The following is a 16,750-nucleotide window of genomic DNA, read 5'->3' on the forward strand; positions in this document are numbered from 1 at the left end:
GGGGGTCTGAATGATAACTATGTTATGATGAGATCCAAGGAAACGGTTACAGTAACTCTGCCTGCAGCAACGACAGTGACTGAGCATTTCTTCAGAGGACTAAAGGGGAAAGGAAAAGAGAGAGAGCTGGAAACTTTTACCCCATCTTTTTTGTCTCTTTCCAAAGCGCCGTGCAGAAAGTCGCGAGAAACTTCCTCGTTTTCGTCCAGCCACTGGATGACAAAAGGCTCAAACCACCTGCAGGGTGTTACAAGTTGAATGTTAGCCGACTGCAACCCCGATATTAAAACTTTTTTTTTATTCAGACGTGTGCCTACGTTTGCATGGAAACATGTTTACTTACGCAGGGTATTCAGGCACTCTGCTCTTGAAGAAGGGCAGGTCTTTACAGTACTCGTTGTAGAGCCACTTCACCTTGAAGTGCAGATTCATGTAATCTGCGCTCTTGCACAGGCGATTTTTTTCATGCTCTGAAAAGGACAGAACAAAAAAACCTGTGACGTGTTTATCTTTAAGGCACCTACACCCGGCTACCAAAGATCTAGCGTTGTCATGTTGAATACATTAGATCATTTGAAATAAGCAGATTTTGTAATGCGTTTTGCTTGACTAGTTTTGCTGTGCAAATATCTCCAGTCAGTTTTACCTTTTTATTTGGCTTCAGAGCAACCATTTTTGTTTATAAGGTGCTCTTAAGCTTTCTGAAAGTCTGCCAGAAAAGTTACTTTGGGCATTTGCCAGAGTTTCAGTTCAGTCCTTCCACCTGACCCTTTTATTTCTGGTTATTTTTATACTTTTGCTATGAAGCATGTCGCATATCAACATAGCAATGTTTCATCTCTTGAGTTATTTATAGGTCAGTGTGAGGTCTCTAAGTTACCAGACAAATTAAACTCATTTATTTGGAATGATCGTATACAATAACTGGACTGAAAATGAACGATAAAACAGCCAAAACTTTCAACGTTCTCGTCCTAAAATCTGACAAAACTTATAAAACACTTCTTAAAAATACAAAGCAGCTTGACCTTTTTGATAAAAATATTAAAAGTGGCTTAAGATTTTTAGACAATGATGTAAATTATAATAAAAGAGAGAAAAAAAAACAATATTTGTTTACTTTATTGTCTGTGTTTCACTTCTATTTTTATTATCAAAGTTAAAGTTAGCATGTGAACCATAAAGCGCAATTAAAATCGATTATATAAAATATTTAGTGTAGATCAGATGAATTTATAATACCTTAAAAGTTAGAGCTTGACTGTGTGTGTGGAATAACACAAACTCATAATAATTCTGTGTATGATCTATGAGGAAATAACTCCTTCAGTTGGCCTTTTAATCTTTTAATTTGTGCATTAATTAACTGTGTAGTGCCATAAATGCCAACAAACTACCAGCAGTGTTTGTATGCTTCCATATTTGATTCCATAAACAAGTAATACCTTTAAATTTAAACCCAAGCCTTTGAATATTTGCTGTATTATAGTATCTTCAGTGTTGTTCACAGGACCATCTGTGTCACAAGTTATAGGTTTGATCTGCGCTCACCTTCCATCGCATACTTCATATCCTGAGCAAACAGGTTCCACATCACTTCAGCACTTATTTTACCCACATTGAGCTCCTGAGGAAACCTGGAAGGACAAGAAGCATGAAGATGAAGATGAGAGTGTTGACATTTTACCTTCAGTGTGAGCACAAAACAGAAGCTGTTCACTGAGATACACACTGGTTTAGGCAGGGAGTGTACGAGTTTTTGTCCTCCTCTATGATGGAGACAATAAGTGTGATGAGTTTGGACCAGAAGTCCAGGTTCTTGATGCTGGGTCCCTGCTCTTCGGGAGGCACGGCGCCCTGCTTGGCCTTAAGAAGCAGAAACAGAACAAGGACGTCAACAACAAGCATCTTCATTTTGTGCATGGGTCTTTAAAATCCTACAAAGCTCAGTTTCACAAGACACTTTTCTCTGGTCAACCTTCACAAACAAAGTGTTTGGTTTTAGTTTCCTCTGCCGTGGAGTTTGTCTTGTTGACACAGGTAAAAAAATATGTTTTAGGTTTGGAAGAAATGGCTTGGGCGTGAGACCCAAGTTAGAAGTGATACATTTTTCTTGTTGATCTAGATCTATTGTTTTGTTTTTGTTTTTGTCCATTTTAAAATACAGTGTTAAACCTTTTTAAGTTCTAACTACTAAATGTGCTTTAATTATTTACTTTCATGTCCTTTTGTGTGTATTTTGACCCTTTCATGAACTTTTTAGCCTTGTTCTTCTCTTTCTCAGTTTCTAGTTTATTTGTTGACAAATCTTGTCCCTTTGTCAGGTTTTGCTTTTTTTTTTTTTCCAAGCTTTAGTTTTTTTTTTCCCAGACTATCCATGGTTTCGACTTTTGCAAAACTTAAAATGCCCGGACCCTGCAGCTGTCTGCTGTTTGTTCGTCTGTCTTTCCTGTCAGCTTTTTTATTTTTAATTCTGAGTAACATTTTGTGACATTTTTATTGCTCAATAATGTGAGGCGAACCCAATTTGAAGACTCATGATGAGCTACAAGAGGAAAAAATAATTTATTAAAAAGGAAAGAAAACCAAAAGCTGACGTGGCAGCAAAACAAAACTAAAAACAAAACCCAATGATTAGGTGATTAGGAGAAGTGGGCACAGCTGAGTGACAAACTTGGATCAGGTGAAGATGGGCGAGGCAGGTAAACAAGTGATAAGCTGAGGACAAGCGAATATGACAAAGAACACAGGGAGCCAAAAACTAACAAATAAAACCAAACACAGGAACAACCAAAAACAGAAGAGAAACAATAAACCCAACACAACAGAAACTTCAAGAATAACTTAAACAAAACCCAAATCCTCACAAATAAAGTGTAAAAGTCAAGGGACTATTAACAATGTTTCAAATTTGAATTAAATAATTAAATTAAATTATTTTTAAACGATGTCTCAAATTTTAAAATACAGCTGAAAAGAAAAAAAAAACAGGAATGAAAGAGGAGCACTGGAAATGAAAATGCACCGCTCTTTACTTTGCATCTTTTATGTCAACAAAGGACATGATTCTACGCTACTAAAACAATAGTTACATGATGCCTCTGCATCAATTAGCATATTTAATTGACTTTTGTTTAAACCATGGCTCTGAAATAAGGAAATAATCCTAATTTGGCAAATCAAGTATTTTATTTTCTTGTCTGTTCCCGCTTCCTTTATGCACAAACCCAAGTGGGAGGGCTGAAAACAAGAAACTAAGGAGCAAATTTGGGATTTGACACCTCTGAAAAAATATAAAAGGAGAAAGTCGCAGCTGCCTTCACAAATGGAGATCATTAGTGAGCCAAAGAATGAAAAAAAAAATATATGTAAATGATCATTTTATTAACAAAATTTAAAAAAAGGCTTGAGTATAATTTTAATTCATCAATTCAAACATATTCAGCAAAATCAGTCTTAAAATTTTTGGAAAACGTATTAAGTATCTGGTCTCCTTAGCGACAGCCGCAAGGGTTCAAGTGTGAAGAACGATCCTGCAGAGATTTCAGCAAAATATTGCCACGTCCCTTAGGATGAAATGTTTTATTCAAAAGTAAAAAAAAAAAAAAGCTTATCTGAAATTCACAGGGGTTGCTTTAATGAATGCTTGAAGCTAGCTGCAGAAATCTTTGTTGAACTCCGCTGCAGGAGCTTTGGGTTTGAAGAACCTGGCCTACCCGGAGAGTAAAAGCGACGAGAGCTCGTCACACAGAAGAGAGAGCTAAATGCGTGCACACGGAGGAGCTGCGGTGCATTTAACACATCAAATAAGGACAGCTCAGTCACGCGGGATGGAAGGTACACTAACAAGGACGAATGCTTTTCTTTCTTTGAGTAGAGGTGAAAAACAACAAAACGCTGATTTTAAATGATCTGTTTGAATGCATTCCAGGTTCAGTGCTGCTGCTGCTGCTTCTTACCGGGTCTGTTTGGTACTCGCGGCTGTACAGCTCGTGGCAGTTATTGAAGATGTACTCGTAGGTAGAGTTGAGGCAGGCTTTGACGCAATCCTTCACAACCTGACTGGCTCTGGGTGGAGACTGAAGCTCCTGAACCTGAACGCGCAAAACAAAAACAGACAAAAAGAGTTAATACCTGCTCACTAATTCATCAAATTGTGATGAGTCAGAACTTTCCACAAATGAAAAAGACTTGGAAATTAAAAAGAGGCAGACTAAAGATTTGGGATAAATGTGGTAAAAGGGGGTGTACCTTCATTCTGAAAAAGGTGATGCTTGTGAGGAGGTCCACTGTGGACTTGAGGTCCTGCAGCCTCTCGGGACTGCTGGCGGGGAAGTTATTCTGCAGCGAAAAGAAAAAAGGGAAGTACACACAGAAACACACTGAGCCACATGACTTCACATCTGCGTTTGTCCACTGTGTCCGTGGGCAAGATCCAACATGCTGGAACAATTTTCACTGCCAGCGAGCTCTCATCCGTCTGTGTGGGCGTGCTGTGTTTCCTGAATGCGCATGTTTGAGAGGAAATGTCACTCTAATTAACACACTGCCTTTTGTTTTCCCCGTTGCTCACAACAAAGACACATTAAACGAAGAAATGGAAGAATTGTATTAGATATTACAGGAAACAGAGTGACAGTGCCCACTGAAAAAAAAAAAAAAAAAGAAGAGCATTCTTACCCGATACATGGAGAGGTCGATCCTCAGGGAGTTGTGCAGCTGATCTAGAAGCTTGACAAATCGTTCTTTCTGCGGGTAAAACGACACACGGTGATAGATTTATGATGATTGTTCAAAATGTAGCTGAAACATTCAAGATTCTACTTAGTGAATAAAGTTGGATGCAGGACAAACAAATTAAGAAAATAAAATGTGCTGTATCTGTTGGTTGCAACTGAGCGAAGGCTGAAGGCTTTTCACTGTTGTAACTTTTATATTTTTCAAAATATTCAACTTCATCTGCAAACACTTTTTGATTAAATGCATGGATTATTTTTCAGTTCCTTCACAAAACTTGTTCTTTCTGAAATCTGCTTTAGCATATTTGCTTATTTTTTGCCTTCTTCTGCTTCTTTAGTTTTTAGCTAGCCTTTGGCTACTTTTAGCATTATCTACTCTTTTGCTATGATTAGCTTCTAGCTATCCCTTTGATACTTAAAGCTAACATTTTTGTACTTTTAGCTTTTAACTGCCCTTTTGCTACTTTTAATATTACCAAGCATTTTGCTTTTTTTTAGCTTGCATTTTGCTCCTTTTTTCTTTCAGCTCGCGCTCTGCTTCTTTTAGCTTTAACAACTCAGTTTCAGCTATTTCAGCAAAGTCCTTCAGCGCTCTTCAGCAGTCTCTAGTTAGTTTGGGCGTTTCTGTAAACTCACCCCAAAGTTTGAAGCAGCAAAGCGGTCAGATGCGGAGACGTTGTTGGTCGCCTGGGTGGTGTGGGCGTAGTAGGCGTTGATGTTGGCCAGCAGGGTGCTCATAACTGCAGGCACACCCGGGCACATGTACTTCGATGACAAACAGGCAAAGTGGCTGCAAATGAGGGACAAAGACATAAAACGCTGAGTAAGAAACTCAAACACTCTTTAAATTTACGAAGTCGGGCATTCTGATGGGAACGCACGTCATGGCCTGATAGATGGACTCCACCCCATAACGCATCGCAAACTCGTCTACTATTTCCTGGGGAGTCTCTTCAAAATAAACCTTCCATGCATCGTCCCCTTTGGCGTCAGGGATCTTCACCACGCCGTTATTCATGATATCTGTCACATAATGGAAGAGGTTCTACAAGAAGGAGAGAGAAGAAAAAAAAAAAATCCACAAATTCAGACAAATTTTCACAAGTCGCTCAGCTGTAATCAAGTTTTAAATACGTTTAATTGCACTAAGACCGCACTACAAGCGCTCAGACCTCTGTGATACATAAAGGGCTATAAAACGACATTATGAGGCCAGCACGAGGAGCTCTCTTGGCCATAAAATGTTACAGCATTGTAAAACACTCTGAGTGGGTTTATGGGTGCTTATGAGCAGCGATAAGAGTGGGCACTTGTCAGTTAAGGTTCTCCTAATATACTCTGTTGATTAATGAGCCGAGTAATGACTCCATTCAGCTCTATGACCGGTCCGCATTCAATCAGGTGAGCTTTATGCACAGGGACAGAGCAGAAATGTGCCTAACGGCTTCGTTTTAAGAAGTGGTCCGTGTACTGGACTTCACAGAGTATTAACTTGGATCAATAACGGACGTGAACATCAGTGAGGTAAATTAACCTGTTCGCCGTGGCTCATTAGCACGCACAGGTGCAACCAAACACGCACTATGAAGTGGCGGAAAGAGCGGTCTTTCCTTGACATTTAAGTTAAGTTTATGTATAGCGTCATAAAACCAGCGCCTCAAAGTGGCATTCAAGTAAAGCATTTTTAAAGATACAGACATGAAAACCCGATCTTACCTCATGCAGACAAGTGTACTGAACGTGATACGGGGCGACCGTCTCCTCTCCTTTGATCTCCACGTTAATGCGCATGCGGATGGCTCCGGACACGGCGGATTTGTCCGTACGTTTGTCTGTCGAAAGCACAAAACACACAACAAGCGGGCAGCCACATTAAACTCACTGACACAAGCTGAATCAAAGCTTACGGCAGGTGCGCAGGGATAGAAACAGACCACGGCGGGGAAGAGGGGAGGACTAAAAGATCAACTGACCCAGATTGTACCAGACGTCCATCTCTCCGCTCAGAGTGCGGACCTCGATGATAGTTTGACCGAGGAAGTCGTCCGACTCCCGCTTAAACTTCTGCTTCACGCGAGACTTGATGTCGTCGTCTTCATCCCACACTCGCACCTTAATGCGGTCCGAGGAGTTGTGGCATTCACTGCGCAGACAGGAACAGAACCTGAGCCACGCCAAACCAAATGGAGTGATGGGCACTTAAGGGTGGAACAAGATGAGCAGATGGATTACTATCGAGTGTCTCACAAATTGAACGTTTCCTCCCAGACGGGGTTCAGGTTGCCGTAGATGGTTTTGGTCCTCTTTTTTGTCTTTCCCACCTGGACGGTCACGTAAGGATCACTGGAACCTGTTTTATCCTTAGCTTGTAAACCCTGAGCACACAAGACTGGAAAGAAAAAACAAAATGAGGATTGCAAACAGATTTGTCGTAAGACTTTCTGCTCTACTACTCCATAAGTGCCACCTGCACTAGACGTCTGTTAGTCTCTTTTTATGGACCCAAACACCCAACACATGCTATCCTCTCTGACGCTGACGCTGACCATATTGATCAGATCAAATCAACTGACGGGAAAGTGACGCCCCTCCGCTCTCACCTGTGATGCAGATCTTGGCCGACCATTTAGAGGTCCCATCGAGCACACTCTGTTTAATCTGCTTCATCTGGGTGACGTGGGTGGACTTGGGGACGGCGAACACTTCCTGAATGAGTTCAAAGATCTCCGGTTTGTTCCGTTCGCGGATCTTCATGCGATCCTTCAGGACCATGATGATGTTCTGCGTTCGGTCCTCGGCGCCATGTTTGGAGCTCTTCTCTGCTGCTCCTGTTTGGACGATGAGGCAAACAAAAAGATTAAACATCTTAAATCAAACATAGAGGATGGTATGTTACACTGTTGTTATATAAGAAATGATAATATAAAATGTCGTTATTGAGGATAGATTAATGCAATGTTTGGAACTATACATGAAATTTTTAACTTCGGAGAAGAAAGGAAGCCTACGGATGATAAAAAGCTTTAATCTATTTTATGAATTCGAGGTAAACAGACCTCTAAAGCAATAAAATGTTGACAAAAATAAGATAGAAAATAGCAAGGATAATGACAGCATAAGAGAAATAGCTTTTAATAACCGCCCAAGAAAAAAAAAAAAAAATTAGTGAGAAAAGAGCAGGAGGCAAACGACTGCATGTGGCTTTAATATGAATGGGTACAAATACTTGATAGTTTTCTCCAATAATTTAATAAAAAGTCTAAAATATTTTGCCTTTAAAATGATGTATGCAGCATTTCTTCTTACTAAAAATGAACCTGAATACAACAACATCAAAGATTAAAATGCAATAGGAGTTATTTGTAGATATTTGGAACTAAACCAGAACTATTAGAGCTAAGAAAAGGTATTAAAGATGATGAAAAAGCATTAGCTATAAGGACCTTATTTTATAAATCATTTGAAACTAACAACAAACTAATGAAGCTCAAAGAAGCCAATAGAAACACGAGGCAAATTATCTACAAGGAGCTAACCTAGGCTAACAAACACCTTTTTTGTTTCTTTTATTAATGTTAGTAAGATTTTAAAGTCATTTCCTAAAACCACCAGTTTGTAACAGATAAAATAAAAGCAGTTTGGGCTCTGTCAAATATGAAATAAACTTATAAAATTACTAAGTACACTTCCAACATGTCTAACCAATACTTTAAACTACACATAAATCAATTTCAAAACAAAAAAAAAGAATAATATAAAAACCTGTTTGAGTGAGATAAAGATTTGACTCTTATTTGATCTTTACTGTGTTCACGTATAATTTCAGTAAAATTGTGCTCATGTCATCACATTATTAATACAGTTTCTTCCTAAGCTGTGTCCAAAAGCTGAACAATGTTCTCTTACTTTGCAGACAGTCGGCATTGAGCAGGTCTTGGCACTTTTCGTGGCACTTGACTCCACATTCGGTGCAGCGCATGCCTTGGCGAGCAATGCCCCACAGCAGTCCTTCGCACTCGTAGCAGTAGGTGGGTGTGGTGGCTGTCCACACCTCAAAATTGTGCGGGGTGGTGCAGGAGATGGGATATATCAAGGCTTGGAGGGTCTTCTTGTAGACGTGACTCTTCTGCAAGGGTGCAGAAAAGAGGAGTTAAAGCTACGCCACTCGTGCCGTACATTCAGATTGTTCTTTTTTTTTTACTTTATGTGTGACGTTTTAGCAAGAACTGACCAGCTCTTCGTTATGCAGGGTGCTGGAAGTCAGAGCGGAGGTGATGCCTGCCTTCCTGGAGTTTTGGACTAAAGACTGAGTGACAGGACAGGAGAGGTTGTTTCATTTCCATCCTTTGACATATTAAAGCATATTAAAGCACTATAATAATATTTATTGTGTTTTATTTACTCTGCTCATTGGTAAACTAATTTTTTTTATCCCAAATATAAATGTACATTCGAGGAAAAGTGTCTTAATTCTTTATGATAAAAATATACAAATCCACACAATTTTTATTCAACTATAAGTGTGCAGAATGTTTTAGCAAATAAATCACATTTCTAAAATAAATACATTGTTTGCCATCTAATGTGTCTAAAAAAAACAACAACATAAAAGTGATAACGAACTTTTCAGGCTTTTCAAAAATACTTTCTATTCAGTTTAGGTTCTTTTTTCCATAAGAACATTAAAAAATCACCTTAATAAAGAATTTACATTCACTTATTGGTTTAAATAAGTAATTATCAATGGTTTTTCTGAATTGCTACAGCAATATTTATGGTAATTCCTTTTATTTTTAAGTGACCAGTTCATAAGTAACACAACAGCACATTCTCACAATCGTAGTAATTTCTTTGATCGTTTTTTTGTTCACAAATAATACTCACCATTGCCTGTGGCAGTGGGGAAAGAGGAGGGAGAAATTTAGAATTAGAAATGACAAGAAGAAAGGTTCAGAAACTAATACATCACCTACATTTGTTTTCCAGTTAAAAAACTAATCAGTAAAAGGCTGCGTTTAGGTGTTGAGTTTTGAAGAATAGGGAAGACTTGAATAGGCTGCTCTTGTGTCTGAACCAGATTTTTAAAATATGAAATAATGAATGAATAAAAAGAAATTTCTTATTCATATGTCACCCCAGAGTGTCTACTTAATTACGTGAGGCACTTTGACAAATCTTGTGGTGCTATATGGAGTAAGTGCCAGCCTAAAATGGTATTGAAATTTGCCTCTTAGTAGAGCTTGAGCTAGAAAGTATGTCCAACCTTTTCCTTTTTAAAACTTGCACAAAACAGAAAGAGTAAAAACAAGAAGCTGTGAGATATACAAAGGTTGGCCATGGTTGATGTTTTTCCTGCTTCTGCTAAGCTAATCTTGCTTAGTTTAGGACAAAAAGAAAGAAAAAAAAAAGCACTTTATGTGGCCAAAAGTGTTTGTTTATTACAGTCAGATGTTTACTGAGGCCGTGTTAGAAAGGCGTCGGGTTAATGGGAGTGTAATAATAAGTCTGTTTTACACAAGAGCAACCAAGTCATAAGCATTAGTCAGAATATCCAGCCTTGTCAGCAGCCTCTCAACCTTGCAGCTCACCCTGTTAGACTTTCAGTACTGCGAAATGTATATTAGCTAAATAAAAAGGTTGAAGTGGGCTGAAACACAGATAGAAAGAGGGAGAGGATGACATAAAAACACCATAAGAATATGGTGATATATGAGAGTGCTAAAGGCAGAATCTGACTGGGGAGACGAAAAACACTTGGTCAAAACAATAAAAAAGACATTTTGGAATAAACTCACCAGATCTCTGACCAGGGGCATAGCTTTCCTCTTCCTAAGGTCTGGCATGCTGTCGATGCTGTAGAGAGCACCACCCATGCTGCACAAAAATACACATATCATGTTTTTTTATACCAACAGCTGTCTGGACACAACAAAGCCGTTACACAACAGGCTCGCAGTTTGATTGGTAACTTATAGGTGGCGTCGGCATCTTGGTTACATACCCTGCTGATAAAAGCAAAGAGGCGATCCCAACACTTTCTCCTCGGGCCTGTGGGGAAACAGATGGATGAAATGGAAAAAAAAGCAAGACGAAGCAGAGGCCCATTAGAGATAATCGGGAACTACGGAAAGTACACAGAACCTAAATGATTGTGTGTGACGCTTTTATTATTATTAACTAAATCAGGTTTAAAGGGATACTGTGTGGTGCTTCTTTGGAAAAGGCTCTGTGTGACATTAAGGCGTGCACAAGTAAAAATAAGAAAAAGGTAAAAAAACAAAGTAGTGAGGAAGACTTGTGGTTTTATTGTGAGTATAGGGTGCTTATAGCCATCAGATGTGGATTTCCTTTGCAGAAAAATAAAACATACTTCTGCCAGATGGCTATCTGTACAATCATTCTTGTAATTCTATCTGCTCCATTACTGAAAGGCGCACGCTTTGTCTTCTTTGAAAAAAGAAAAAACGACACACGCCACTGACATCAACACACACAACGTCATACTGATGCACAGATACAGTCCTGGCTAAAATGTATGCCTGGCTCTGACATTGACACTTAACAGACTTGCAGCAGCTTTCTATCATGGTCTCTGTTAATACAGACACACTACTGGCCACACCCACCTGAGAGTCTGCTCCGGCCACAGGTAATCAGAATGGACTACATGCAAATCGCTACGAGGATGGCAACAAACTGAAAAGAAAATAATGAAATGGCAAATACAACAGGGTGAACAGAAACTACGCTAAACACAAGACGGTAGACGCCACACCGGTGACCAAAAACTGGGAAAAACACCAACGACATCTGTAAACGACCCAAACATTTTAACTGTAAAAAAGACATGCAGGGATTGATGCAGCAAATCATAGTGATCAAACAATTAAGACTTGAAGCAGAGCAACAACAACAAGAAACATAACCCGCACAGGCACTCACCTGCCAGGTATGCAAGCAAACACACTACAATTGTACACCGAAACACACAAACGCAGGCTGTACCTCCTGCAGCTGCAGTCGAACTCTGCTAAAAAGTCTAAGCCAGTTAGCCTTTGCTCTAGCGTGACCTGGCTCCATGATTTCTCTTTTTGGGAAGCTGAAAACATGGGGGGGGGGGAACAAAATTAAAATCCAGTTTTCTAAAAGCTATTTAAATACACGAAGCTATGAAATAAATCCAGTAACATACAAAGTGTAGTTTTGTGCTAAATGGTGCTAAGTCGTACAAAAATTGACATTTTTATTCAAATATCACTGGTTTTCGCTATATTAGGTAGCATCTCGTGAAGACATGTATCGTATTGTGTTTATCAAAATGACAGTGTGACATTTATTTTTCATTTGGTCTGCAGATAACTGTAAACCCCGTGGTCACCTTGGAACAGGAGGCTCCTCGGGTTTCTCCTCAGGAACAGGTGGTGTTGTTTCTGTCGCTGGAGGCTGTTCAAGGGGTTTAGGTTCCTCCTCAAGCGCTTCGGATTTGGGCTCCGGCTCCAAGGTTTTGCTGTCGAAAGCTGGAACTTGTGACATCGTCGTAGGGGCGGACGTTGTTGTGACAGAGGGTGCAAAGGAAGGCTTGGTGGAGTTTGCAGCTTCAGGGGGCAACATGCCGTCCTGTGAAACTGGAGGTAGTTCAGGAGCTGCGCTGGGGGACTGGGGTTGATCCTGGGCCAGCCGCTGCTGATGCATTAATGCCTGCTTCTCCAAAGGTGGTCTGGTGGAAGACAGCCCATCACAGGAAGGCATCAGGGTGGATGCAGAGCTCGAGGGTACAGGGGTGTAGGTGTGCTCCTGATCTTTGTTTTGTGTGGTGCCCAGCGAATACACATCTTCATCTTCCCCATATGGCATCCCTCCATCCTCGTAGTTGTATTCCCCTTCCTCCGCGTACATGCTTCCCTCCTCCTCGTCATACAGTGCGCCCTCTTCCCCACCGTCTTTGACGTAGCTTCCCTCGTCACTGTAGACGCCCTGGTGGTCCTCCCCATCCCAGCCTGGGGAGTCTTCTTTGCCATAGCTGACAGAGGAGTGGCAGGAGTGGTAGGAGTCGTTTTCGTCGTAGAATTCGGAACCTTGAAAGCTCTCGCCGTCCTCTGGAGCAAATTCCTCACTAAGCTGAGAGCTGCCTCGGCTCAGCTCAGCTGATGAGGCATAACGACTGTCTGTGGGACTAAAGCGTGGGAGAAACAGAGACGTGTTAGATAAACACACCCAAAGAGGCTTAAAAGTAAATGACAGGGGATCCCCACACTGCATGACGAGGAGACTGTTTGTCACAATTAAGGAGCTTATGCTTTGGGTCCAGAAAGGGAAATAAATAATAGGAAAAGACTTAAAATGAGCCAACTCAAAGCAAGGGTTCCTGGTTACGTATGCATCTATATAACTGAAAGGGGATATCTTAATTTTTTTAAGAGGACAAGCTTCTATAGATACTAGCTCACACACAATAATACAGGAAAATAAGGCATATAAAAACACTTTTGACTACAAAACCATAACAACACACTCCTCCAAAAGAAAAACTTTAACTGACCTATTTAGATGAAAAGAAGTGAACCTGATAGGCTGAGTTGCATTTGTTTTCCTGGCAGAACAAAGGCATTCTTGTTTTGCAGAAAAAATAGGTAAAAAAACAACAACATTTATTCCCAATAATGAATGAGACTGCTAAACACTGAGACAGACCATGAGTCACAGAGAGAGTTTTCAGACACACAGATAAACGGCTTCTTAAACACTCTCGGACAAGCACTCACACTTTGTTTTTCATCTATATTGATTCCAGTCATGTTGGTTCAATAATGCACAGCGCTGGAGCGGTAATGGAGAGAACTGTATTAAGGCTTTGGGCTGGGAGCCAGAGGGAATACACAAGTATAGATGAATTGATACAGAAACGCTCTTGTTATTTCCTATTTGTCACCTGTCTCACTGTCTCGCTCTTATCTGACACAGACGGAGACAAATGCTGCATGATGCCTGAAGTCTAAACACATTTCGGACAACTTTTTTGTTTCTCATGGAACCACGACAAAAAAACACAATAAGGTGAGGAGAAAAGTGAAAGCGATCTTTCTCGGCGTCTCTGCTAAAAGGCACCGTTATTGACCTAACATCTTCCGGCTGCCTCACAAGTGGGAATTAAATGTGCATAATTACCAAGTGTTGAACACCCAGAACAAAGCAGGGCCTTTCCCACCGTCTCACATACAGGGTGAGGCTGTAATAACAAGCTGTCACGACAACAGATGCGCACAGACTCACGCGGGCGGTTCCACAAACTCCAACTAACAATTAACCTCTCAGTCTCCAACTGCTGCGAAATAACACACACATCCAAGAATCCTGTCCATCACTCATACCCCCCACCCCACACCCCCCCAACACAAATAGACAACACTTCAGACAATGGAGGAGATGAGCACGACGTATTATTTTTGGTTGTCACTGCATCTGTGATTCCTCACAGCGAGCACAAAATAGAATAGATGCAGAGCCAGTAGTTTTTCTACAGAAATATATAGAATATATACATATACAGAGATAGGATAGAAGCGCATGCATGCAAGCACAGCCAGCGAGGAGGACGGGACAAGTCCACCACTGACGTCACAGCGAGACGGAGTCACAGGCCGGAGCAGGAGGAGCAACAGGAGGAGAGATTGCAGAGGAGGCACAGAGACCCACCTATCGGACAGCGAGTGCCTACTGTCTAGAGAATACTGACGACTGGTGCGCCGGCTCGACCCTGAGCCTGAGTCGAGATCGCTGCGCCCATTGGTGGCAGAGTCTAAACTATCATAGCGTCTGGCAGAGGGAGCAGGGGAGGGAGGAGGAGGNAGGAGGGGGTGGGGGGAGAGGGGTGGAAGAGGAGCATCAGTAGAGCTCAGAGCAAATCTTTTAAACGAAGCCCTCACTAAGCTGGCCTCTGACCTGCCTGGTTAAGGATCGGTTCACAATTGGGTTTTAGAACAACAGTCGGGTGTCCACATGGGCAGCTTTTGCTCAGTGGTATCACCGCTCCTGGTCGTGGTGACCACCAAGTGACCAAATCTTTAGAACTCCACTGTCTATATTCCAAATTAATATGAAACAGCATTCTTAGTCATTTAAGTAGGTGAATTTCAGGATTTATTTTACTGAGACATTTACTCCTCATTGGAGTCCTTCCCTTAGGACTCAAGAGGAAATCACTATCCAAGGTAACAAAAGGGATTTCTCCAAGTATTAAACTATATGTTTAAAATGCATTATATCTACCTAACTTTACTAAAAAAAAACATTTAGATTGTGAACCTATCCTTCAAGCTTAAGAAAAGACATCTCATTTAAAGATTAATTTCTCCATCTAAGCCTGCCCAAAAGAAAAGGTTAAACAGCTCATTTCAGTTTTCACTGAGGAATGGTTGAGTTTTGCTCTTCTGTCGCGTTTATAAAGGTTTCTAAAATAATTCTTAATGGTCGTTGTGTCCTCGGACTCCTTTATTTTCAGCACAAGGCCTGCGAACGAGGACACGGACACACGGAGAAGATAACCCGCTTCATACATGACCTGTATACAAGAACTCTGAGCCCCAGCATGCTTGTATACACTGAGGCCAAGGGTAAGCTCTAGAGGAGGAGAACACAGTGGGACATGTCACCATGTACAGCACAGGGAAACAAAACAAGTTTTCTTGGAAATCCGAGGGGATTTACTCATTAAGCAATAACTTGTTTAAGATAAATAGTGTGGTGCTGCATTTAAAACATCATAATATGAAATTCTTTTGGGTTTACATTGGGTGCACATAGTACCAATTGACCTTCTTCAACAGCTGTATCTGAGCTGTGGTCGGAGCAGCTTGTTACCTCATGGTTCTGTGATCGTAGTCCAGCTCGTGGATGTCATCGCTGAATGAGTGCCTGTATTGCTGATGCCTCATGGGATACTGGTGCATGGAAGCGTTGGGCTGGGAGGTGGTGTAGTAGGGAGGCGGGATGCTGTTACTGGTCTCGCTGCGGTAGTCGCTGTCCCTGTCATCAACAGCGCTGTCTGGGTCCTCGTCTGTTCGCACGGACACAGTGGAAGACGGGATGAAGTCAGAGGGTGAGACTCGAAGAGGGCGTGATGAGAAAGGTCTGACCAGCAGAGACGACTTGGCTAAATAAGTTACCAACAGTAACAGCTAAGGTGTCATTTCCAGCATGTTAATTGTCAGATTTAAAAGCAGATCAGACAAAAAAAAGCAGAATTTGAGAAACCGGTGTTCTAAATCTGAGCCCGGTGGGATCCGAGTCACAAATATATCCACATTAGAAGAAATATGCAAAGATCTGCATGGATGTAGATGATCAGGTCTTTTGTTTTTGCTTGTTTGTTTTAGAAAAATAGGAGAAAGCAATCTCTTTAACTATTGTCTTTTGCCTAGCATCGTACTAGCAAAATTATGCACTTGTAAAAAACAAACAAACAAAAAAAAAAACTAGGATTTTTGCTGATTTTAAACCTTTCTACACATTTGACTTCACCGTTCACCATTAAAATACTGAAACAAGCTGAAAGAAGTTTGAAGAGGATGCAAAAAGATGACTTTTCATGCAAATAATGGTTTTTAAGGAAAACAGCACAAAAAGTTCATTACATTGAGATATGGTTAAAAAAATACAAAATTACTCAAGTTATTAAAATAAATGCATGAAGGAAACTTACTCTGCTGATCTCCCCACAGACTCCAGTTGCCTGCACAGAAATAAAGAGTTGGGGGGGGGGGGAGTTTTAGCCACAAATTAAACATTTTAGATGATCAGTAACAAACATGTGAAAGTTTGCAATCCTGACAATTAATTAACTTGAGGTGGAAAACTGTGAGCAGAAAGTTGATGAAAGAGGTAACTGAGTGCGTGCCTTTGTGTGAGTTAAAAAAAAAAACCAAGGCCATTTGAGAGGCTTATGTGAAAAGTGACTTTTGTAAAGACAGCTGGCCTTGATGCTGCTGAGGAGCTACAAGCAGAAAATATATTCA

At 40.7% G+C, this 16,750-nt stretch overlaps 1 protein-coding gene across 5 annotated transcripts in view; it reads right to left on the minus strand.

The window, feature by feature from the left end:
• Positions 1–16,750, minus strand: part of unc13a (unc-13 homolog A (C. elegans)) — a 40,059-nt gene that overhangs the window by 13,895 nt on the left and 9,414 nt on the right. For 3 of the 5 annotated variants that reach the window (XM_017407180.3, XM_037974275.1, XM_017407181.3), the window contains 23 exons: positions 16,438–16,467; positions 15,597–15,792; positions 14,433–14,552; positions 12,118–12,912; positions 11,745–11,838; positions 10,741–10,787; positions 10,535–10,613; positions 9,624–9,629; positions 8,971–9,045; positions 8,646–8,865; positions 7,340–7,567; positions 6,987–7,128; positions 6,713–6,882; positions 6,456–6,571; positions 5,621–5,784; positions 5,376–5,529; positions 4,681–4,749; positions 4,252–4,341; positions 3,960–4,094; positions 1,733–1,866; positions 1,552–1,637; positions 344–470; positions 141–237 (listed from right to left, as the gene is read on the minus strand). In XM_017407180.3, coding sequence (XP_017262669.1) covers positions 141–237; positions 344–470; positions 1,552–1,637; positions 1,733–1,866; positions 3,960–4,094; positions 4,252–4,341; positions 4,681–4,749; positions 5,376–5,529; positions 5,621–5,784; positions 6,456–6,571; positions 6,713–6,882; positions 6,987–7,128; positions 7,340–7,567; positions 8,646–8,865; positions 8,971–9,045; positions 9,624–9,629; positions 10,535–10,613; positions 10,741–10,787; positions 11,745–11,838; positions 12,118–12,912; positions 14,433–14,552; positions 15,597–15,792; positions 16,438–16,467 — 3,374 coding nt within the window. The remainder of the gene's footprint in view (positions 1–140; positions 238–343; positions 471–1,551; positions 1,638–1,732; positions 1,867–3,959; positions 4,095–4,251; positions 4,342–4,680; positions 4,750–5,375; positions 5,530–5,620; positions 5,785–6,455; positions 6,572–6,712; positions 6,883–6,986; positions 7,129–7,339; positions 7,568–8,645; positions 8,866–8,970; positions 9,046–9,623; positions 9,630–10,534; positions 10,614–10,740; positions 10,788–11,744; positions 11,839–12,117; positions 12,913–14,432; positions 14,553–15,596; positions 15,793–16,437; positions 16,468–16,750) is intronic. The other 2 variants (XM_017407184.3, XM_037974276.1) reach the window with 1 other exon arrangement.

This window comes from Kryptolebias marmoratus, linkage group LG24 (assembly GCF_001649575.2).
Source record: "Kryptolebias marmoratus isolate JLee-2015 linkage group LG24, ASM164957v2, whole genome shotgun sequence".
NCBI lineage: Eukaryota > Metazoa > Chordata > Actinopteri > Cyprinodontiformes > Rivulidae > Kryptolebias > Kryptolebias marmoratus.